Source organism: Arachis stenosperma, chromosome 10 (assembly GCF_014773155.1).
Source record: "Arachis stenosperma cultivar V10309 chromosome 10, arast.V10309.gnm1.PFL2, whole genome shotgun sequence".
Lineage (NCBI taxonomy): Eukaryota > Viridiplantae > Streptophyta > Magnoliopsida > Fabales > Fabaceae > Arachis > Arachis stenosperma.
This window is the reverse complement of record NC_080386.1, coordinates 128,384,102-128,392,856: the sequence shown is the minus strand read 5'-3', so window position 1 is coordinate 128,392,856 and position 8,755 is coordinate 128,384,102. Positions and strand designations below refer to the sequence as shown.

General features: G+C 28.8%; 1 protein-coding gene across 1 annotated transcript; it reads left to right on the top strand.

Annotated features, from left to right (window-relative positions):
- The first annotated feature begins 308 nt into the window (after window positions 1–308).
- On the top strand, window positions 309–2,387 carry LOC130957701 (protein CHROMOSOME TRANSMISSION FIDELITY 7). The gene is made up of 5 exons (XM_057884545.1): window positions 309–722; window positions 799–894; window positions 981–1,049; window positions 1,383–1,717; window positions 2,198–2,387. The coding sequence occupies exons 1-5, from the start codon at window positions 309–311 to the stop codon at window positions 2,385–2,387; spliced, it is 1,104 nt and encodes a 367-aa protein (XP_057740528.1).
- The last annotated feature ends 6,368 nt before the right edge of the window (window positions 2,388–8,755 follow it).

The window sequence follows — 8,755 nt, the reverse complement described above, 5'->3', positions numbered from 1 at the left end:
TTTATTAAATGCATTTACAATAAAGATAACAACACTGACCTATAATCAAGATAACAACACTGACCTGTAATAAAAGTTATAAATTCAATTGTAATTATTCTCTCATTTTATTAATTTTTCACCGGAGAATAAAATTAATCTTCTTTATTCAAAGATACAATACAACGAGCGCGGGAAACAAAAACTGGCAACCTGACTCGAAAATTTGATGGTGGTTTTGGCGGCAAATATGAATCACAGATTCACAGTGGGTGGCTTCAGATTCAGAACTTAGAAGAGAATGTGCATATTCCATTGCAAGAGAAGAGATGCAGTCTAAAATAAGCGCTTTCTTCAAATCTTCTTCTTCCTCTTCAGCTTCAGCTTCTGCTTCTGCTTCTGTCTCCCATCCAAAACCCCTTCCCCACGACAATGACGATCCTCTCACCACGTGGGAGAACACGAAGCATCACGTCTTCATCACTTACACCAAGAAAACGCGCCCCAACCCTAAGACTGCTTCTTCTTCCTCTTCACCGTCCACCGCCACCGCCATAACCGGAACAACTGTCGTTAAGAACAAGAAGAGGAGCTACGCCCAGGTTCATCTCGATTTCGGTCAATCCGATTTCCTCTTGCGAACTTGTTCCACCTGCGGCTTCAATTTCACTCCCGGCGACCTCGACGGCGAGAAGTCGCACAACGATTTCCACAAATGCTACACTCAGGGGATCCCTTTCAGAGTAATTTCAATTTCAATTTGTACTTGTGTTCATTCTATGGATGATTTGATTCCTAATTGGTATGTTTTGTGTTTAGGGTTGGAGCAATGAAAGGGTTCTGATGATGCCAACCCTCAAAACGGATCGAATCGTTTTGGTCTTGGACACTGACCCTCCTGCTCACAGAAACAAGGTACTTTTCGATGTTTCTTATCAACATTTTCACTCTTCTTTGCTGATTTTTGGGTAGCGTAATTGGGATTTTGTTGGTGGTGGCAGGTTGAAGATGTGGTGAGAATGATGGAAATTGAGCTTGGAACTGGATGGATTCTTCATCAAATCTGTAAGGTTGACCAATTCTTACATTCCGTATTATCATTTTTCCCCTTTCTCATAGCTTGAGAAGTAATGTTGAATCTGTTGACAAAAATTGAAAATTTTAAAACGGCTAAAGTTCATTTTAGTAAGTAGATTACTATTGTTACAATTCACCAATTCAAGTGTAATTCATCAAAAACGCTTGTGTAACCTATTACTTCTTAGTAGTTCTTACAAACTTAAGCCTTTATTTTGCTTCTGTTTGAAATTCTGTTCCTATTGAACAAGTATTGGGGATACTATAATATTGAGTGAATATATCTCAATGATTTGTTCATTGTTGTACTCTATGTATTTGTGCAGGTCTATCTGTTCATATCTCAGCATAGGATTGTAGGGTGTCTAGTTGCTGAACCAATCAAAGAAGCATTTAAAGTGATCTCTTCTTTTACCGGACATTCTGATATTGGAAAGAAAAGGGAAACAAAATCAACCACTCTCCAGTTTGGGAGTATAGTTTTTCAAAGAGAGGTCAAGAAAAGAGCAGTTTCAGCGAATAACTCTGATGTGATGGAGCTTGGTGGGGCAATTTTCTGCGAAGACAAGGCAGTTGCAGGTGTTTGTGGCATTCGAGCCGTTTGGGTTACTCCCTCCAACAGGAGAAAACACATTGCAGTCCATATGCTAGATGCAGTGAGGTAAACTTATAATAGTTATATAGTAGGTCTATTTCTCATGTGAAATTAAAGATCATTTGAACCAACTCATGGCAATTCATTAACCAAAAGTTCCAACCTCCAGTACATGCTAAGAATGATGGAATAAGCAATACTCCATTTTCTTTTATCTATAACTATGGAAATTTGGCACATTCTTATATCTATGTACCAAATTTTCACAGGAATAGATGAAAGAGAAAGGAGAGATTATTATGTTTCCGTACCCTAAAAGGAAAAACGATGTCACATCTTACAAGTTTTCAATACTACCTTTGTTTAGGAGTGGATATTGCCACTCAATTTGACAAGATTTTATTGTAAACGTTTGTTCTTTTGTATTGAGAGTGATAATATCCTCCCCCCTTGGATTTAATCTTGTTTATTCTTAATCTTAAATAAATTGTGCAGCACATTGATTTGTTTTCTTTTGCCAATTTGCCTGTTTTGGATTGATGGCAGGAAAAGCTTCTGCGCTGGCTCTGCACTTGAGCGCACTCAGCTAGCTTTCTCTCAGCCAACCTCATCTGGAAAGGCATTAGCTTCTAGTTACACTGGCACTGGATCATTCTTGGTGTATAAAGCTGATAAAACAGTTGTAGATAGAGAAAAAGGAACCCAACAAACAACCCATACTTTGATTACTGATTAGTAATTAAAAACTATCTCTATTGTCTGTTTACTTATACTAATTTATGCTATTATTATCCTTCCATATAATTTTGCTCAATTTTCAATCAGTCGTCACTTTTTTTAAGACTAGGTTATCACTGACTTAATTTTGTTATTAGGGAAACTTTTATAAAATATAAAATTTTTAATTTCCAAAATAAATTAAAAACAATTATTTTTCAAAATTCAATTTTCTTGTGTTTTTATAAAGTTCACCCATCACATCTATGAACTTGCCTATAAGTTTGGCTAATTTACTTATGTTTTTAGTTTTTACAATTAATTCAATTTTATTTAAATAATTTTAAATTATAAAATTTTTAATATAAATTTTAAATAAATATAATTGGAATTAACAATTTAATTTAATTTAATAAAAATAAATATATTTATACTATTGTACTCGTATGATTTATTATGTTTATTCGATTTTAAAAAGTTAATTTTAAATTAAAAAAATAAATACATTCATATTATTTTTAAATTAAAAGAATATATTTCTTTTAAATGATATGAAGATGTTTATTTAAAATTTTTAAAATAATAAGAATACTTTTATTTAAAAGTTTTTAACGTAAAATTTTAAAGTTAAAAAAATATGAGTTCATTTATTTTTTTAGTTTAAAATTAACCTTTTAAATGGTTAATTTTTTTAAGTCAATGAATTATAGTTCAAATGACATATTTTTTTTATACTCATTTAAGAGATAGTGAGTTTGAGTCTTCTTATTTTTGGTAAAAAAAATGGTTAAAAAAAATTAACTCCTAATAAATAATGTGATTTTAAGTTATATTAAAAATTAAATTTTTTTATATTTTACAAAAAAAATTCCTTAAATATATGAAAGATGTAGGTTAGAACTTGGATCTATTGATGGATAAAGAGTTAAGTAATGAATGACATAAATTACAAAATTGAATTATTTTGAATTCATTTGTCTATCAAAAGCCATGAAAACTCTCAAGTGAGATCACAGTTTTAAAAATATATATATATATATATATATATATATATATATATATATATATATAGATTTATGAAAGTATGTTGATTGAAGGAATGCGAAAAAATTTAGGGAGAACATTGGGACTACATTCACATAAAAAAAACACTTTTAAATTTATGTATATAAAACACATAGATAACAACTTGCGCGAACAAGGGATTAAGCAATGGATGACATAAGCTACAAAGTTGGATTATCTGTACTCTGCAATTCATTTGTCTATCAAAGGCCGTGAAAATTTCTCAGGTGAGATCACAATTCTAAAAGTGGGGTAATATATATATAAGCTGTGATTTATGAAAACATGTTAGATCTAAGAAATGCGAAAAGTTTGAGGAGAATATTGTAACTGAATCCAAAAAAACACTTCAGATTTATGTATATAGAACATATAGACAAGAACTTGGATTTATTAGTGAATAAGGGGGTGGTGAAGATAGTGTGACTAGATTCAAATCCAACCAAAAAAACACTTTAGATTTGTATATATGGAATTTATAGATAAAAATTTGGACCTATTGGTGAATAACAGGGTGGTGAGATTTTGTGACTGAATTTACATCCAACAAAAAAACATTTTAGATTCATGTATATGCAATGTATAAACAAAAATTTGGACCTATTGATGAATAAGGGGCTAAACAATGAATCTTAGATTATCTGTACTCTTTGTAACTTATTTGTTTATCAAAGGCGTACAAATTCTCAGGTGAGTTCACACTTCTGAATTATGAAAGCATGTTGATTGAAAAATGTGAAAGATTTGGTGAGGATACCGTGACTGGATTCACATCCAATAAAAGAAAACACTTTAAATTCATGCACATGGAGCGTATAGACAAGAACTTGGACCTATTAGTGAATAAGGGGATAGTGAGGATAGTGTGACTAGATTCACATCCAACCAAAAAAACACTTTAGATTCCTATACATAAAATGTATAGATAAGAACTTGGACCTATTGGTGAATAAGGGGGTAGTGAGATACTGTGATTGATTCACATCCAATAAAAAAAAATACTTTAGATTCATGTATATGAAACATATAGACAAGAACTTGGACCTATTAGTGAATAAGAGCGTGGTGAGAATAGTGTGACTGGATTCACATCCAACCCAAAAAATACTATAGATTCGTGTATATGGAATGTATAGATAAGAACTTGGACCTATCAGTGAATAAGGGCGTAGTGAGATACTGGATTCACATCCAATAAAAAGAATATTTAGATTTATAGATTCATGTATATGGAATGTATAGACAAGAACTTAGACCTATTAGTGAATAAAGGCGTGGTGAGGATAGTATGACTGGATTCACATCCAACCAAAAAAACACTTTAAATTCATGTATATGAAATGTATAGATAAAAACTTAGACTTATTGATGAATAAGGGGATGCTGAGATACTGAGACTGGATTAACATCTAATAAAAAAAACACTTTAGATTCATATATATGAACATATAGATGAAAATTTGGACCTATTAATGAATAAGGAGTTAAGCAATGAATGACATAAGCTGTAAAGTTAATTACTATAATTTATTTGTTTATTAAAAGCCTCTAAAAATTCTTAGTAAGATTAAAGTTTTAATATATATATATATATATATAAAGATTGTGATATATAAAAGCACGTTCTGAAAGGTTTAATAGAAGTGACATGATCTGATGTTAATCACCCTTAGGCTTAATAAGGATTAGGATAGGTACACTAGTTTGTTCTTAGATTAGATTTAAGTAATGGATTGATGGTTTAAACAGCATAGCAAATTGTGATTAAATTGTCAATGCAAAGAAATTGTAAGCTTGGGAATAAACTTGCATATGGTTGGTGCTTGCATTGCAAATACCATAACTATTCAAGAAATTTGGAAGCAAACTCAAGAAACAGAAAATTTTCTCTATAACTAAACCTTCTATCGAACTTGTTAAACCTGGCTCAATTTTACTGCACATATATATATTTATATACATTAATGTTTATTTTTTATTTTAGTAATTCTGTTTAACCATGGGAAATTATCTTATTTATAAAAGTGGCCAGGGACGGACATAAGTGGCGGCCTCGCCCCCAACTTTTTTTAATAGTAATAAGTTATTATGTATAATTTAATTTTTTTTAAAAAGTTATTTATTATTTTGTCTAGTATAAATAAAAGTTCAGTCTAATTTAAATATTAATAATTTTTAATATCTACAAAGTAAGTAACAATATTAAAGAAATCTGAAAAAGATATTATTACTAATATTTTTTAATTAAATAAAAATTTTCAAATCTCATAAAGTGAATTCTTTTTCTTCTTGTGGCTGTCTTTTTTTATTCATTTGGTATTAATTTTCTCTGTTTCAACGGCTACAATTAAGAGATCTTTTTCAACTATGAATATTGTGGAAAAATAACTTAGAAACAAAATAAAAGATGAATTTCTTGCTAATTGTCTTTTAGTTATATTGAAAAGAAAATTACTGAAAAATTTGACACAAATTCTATTATTGGTGAATTTTATGATACGAAGATTCGACCACTTCGTTAATAAAAAGTATACACATATTTTTTTTACTTTAAAATATATTTTTTGTCGGTATATTTTTGTAATACATCTTATATTATGTAATTTTTTTACATAGTTTCTGGATCCGTCCCTGAAAGTAGATGAATTTTTTATTTATATTTTTTATATTTTTTTACGCTAAAGAAATGAGAGGAACGAAACTAAGATTCTAAGAAAAAACAATTAATAATATTAAATAATTATTTTTTTATTAATATCAACTAATTGTTAAAAGTTATTTTAATTATCTTAAATTATAAAACTTTAAATTATAAATTTGTAATTATAAATATTATAAATATAAATTGACTAATATTATCTCATTATAAATTATTTTTCATGTACTCTGTCATTTCGCAATGTATTGTTTGTTGTTACTCCATTCTTTTCTCGTGACTCACATATAAGGTGACAAAAGGAACTACAATTTCCTAGCATTTTCCCATCATGCCAAATGCTAAGGCCCCAATTTTTACATCAGAGTGAAAGGATATATATATGCACCTTAAAGTGAAGATTACATTGTTCTAATCTCTATAAGTTAACTGCTAGCAGCAGCAGCAAATCCACCTTTGTATTCAATCAAAGGAAATTTTCCTAGTTTGAAGACTATAAAAAGTAGTAAAAAAAATTATAACCAAATTGTAGAAAATTCTACTATCAGCCAAAACATATCCACGGAAACGACCCATGAATTAGTAGGGAACGTTTGAAGATTGAATCACTTTTTTTTATTATTATTTGCTCAAATTATTACTGAACTTGACCTTATTATTTATTTAGTTTAAAACCTTATTATTTAACTAGTAGTTAGGGGGTGGCAACAGAGTGGGTAGGGGTGGATTTTTCTCTACTCGGTCCCGTCTCACCCTACAAAAATTCACATTGAACCCGCTCTGTCTCTATCCGTGAGTAGTAAAATGTTAAACCCTAACTCGCTCCTGCAGGTATCTGTCCCGCTTCTATCCGCCCTTATAATTATTAAATTTAATAAATAAAATTAAATTTTAAAAATTATATAACCATTATTTACATACATAACATAAATTAAAATTAAAATTTAAATAGGATACAATATTATTAATTATTTTATTAATTATTTTATATATATTACATATATTTATATTAAAAATATATATATTTACATATATATTATATATATCGGGGAGGGTAGAGACGGGTTTAATATAAATTTGACCCCATCCCGCCCGCCCAAGAACCCATTCCGCTAAAATTCGCTCCGATACGAGAGCAGGTAATTATTCGCTCCGAACGAATAGAGACGGGATAGGTACCGTAAATTCGGATAGTGTTGCCAACCCTACTAGTAGTCTAGTAGTGATCAGGGTGTGTGGATAATACGCATGAAATTCTAATTTTAAATATTATTACTATTACTATTATTGTATGAAAAAACAAAATTAACTTTTTGTATATACTATCAATTAACATCCCATTGTATTTTATATATGAAATTTGAGATAATTTTAATACGAATTCAATAGATTTAATAACATAACGTATAACATTATGAATAATCCCACAAAATTAAAATATTTTAATAACACATGACCTTCAAAATTAAGTGTTAGACCACACAAAAATTAATTATAATTTATTCTTTGAAGCAAATCTAAGATTAATCTAGGAGGTGCATGATTCTCTGTGTGTTTATATTTAATTTTAATATCCTTTTCAAAGGGCCTCTATAAACATGTGTTAGCAAGATTGATTGGAGACAAATACTTTTCGTCTAAATTAGAATCCCATTCAATTATTTTGTTGAGAGTAGAATTCACTTACTATGTCAATGTACCTCTTTCTGTGGAAATCTTATTATATCTTATAATATGATTTTAAATTCTACGCGGTTAAATTTACAAAGGTTCTATTTGAATGCCACATAGGGGTGTAAAAATAATCATTTTTATGTATATTGAAGAGCTTAATTAAAATTTCGTTTAAAAAAATATATTACATTAACTTTACATACAAAAATACACACTTATATTGAGTTGATGGTTAATTTTTTTTCATATAAATTTTGGAGTTTTATATTCAATTTACATCCCCTTTTTCGTATTGCTTTTGATAAATTATTATTATTATTATTATTATTATTATTATTATTATTATTTATTATTATTATTATTATTATTATTATTTCATTAACCTTTCCAAATATATAAAACTGTATCAATTCTATTATGTCTATATGTTTTATAATAAATATTGTTTTTATATCATATTTTTTTAATAATTAAATACAAATTTTTTATGTTATTAATTAAAAAATAATTTAAATATATAATTAATTAATAACAACGTAATTTTATACTACTTCCAAGTTTTAAAATATGAATAGTGTTTTTTTTTTTAAATACTAATGTCAATCAAGAGTTAAAGAAAAGGTAATTTATTCATAATAAATAAATAACAAAACTCACCTACATTTATCTCTATACAATATTAATAACCGTGAATCATTAAATAATTTAATAAATTTAGCTAAATTATTATATTGGGTAATTATACGATAAAAGATACGTATTTTTTACCTAAATAAATAGATGATCCCATGGGAAGCCCAGCAGCCCACAAATAAATTCGGTTTTGCCTTTTTCCTTGACCCCCAAGTCACCAATTCAGTCTCCACATACTTCCAATTCCAATGCTACCCATCACCGCCATTCTCAAATTACGAAACTGCCACGGCACATTCTTTTACCCTGTATTTATTTATACGTTTTATTCTTTTATATATATTCGATTAGTTCAGAAC

Excerpts from the sequence above, each read along its gene's own strand:
- LOC130957701 (XM_057884545.1), top strand. The coding sequence starts at position 309 with ATGCAGTCTAAAATAAGCGCTTTCTTCAAATCTTCTTCTTCCTCTTCA. Across the intron at positions 895-980 it reads CTCCTGCTCACAGAAACAAG|GTTGAAGATGTGGTGAGAAT; the intron begins GTACTTTTCGAT and ends TGGTGGTGGCAG. Across the intron at positions 1,718-2,197 it reads CATATGCTAGATGCAGTGAG|GAAAAGCTTCTGCGCTGGCT; the intron begins GTAAACTTATAA and ends GATTGATGGCAG.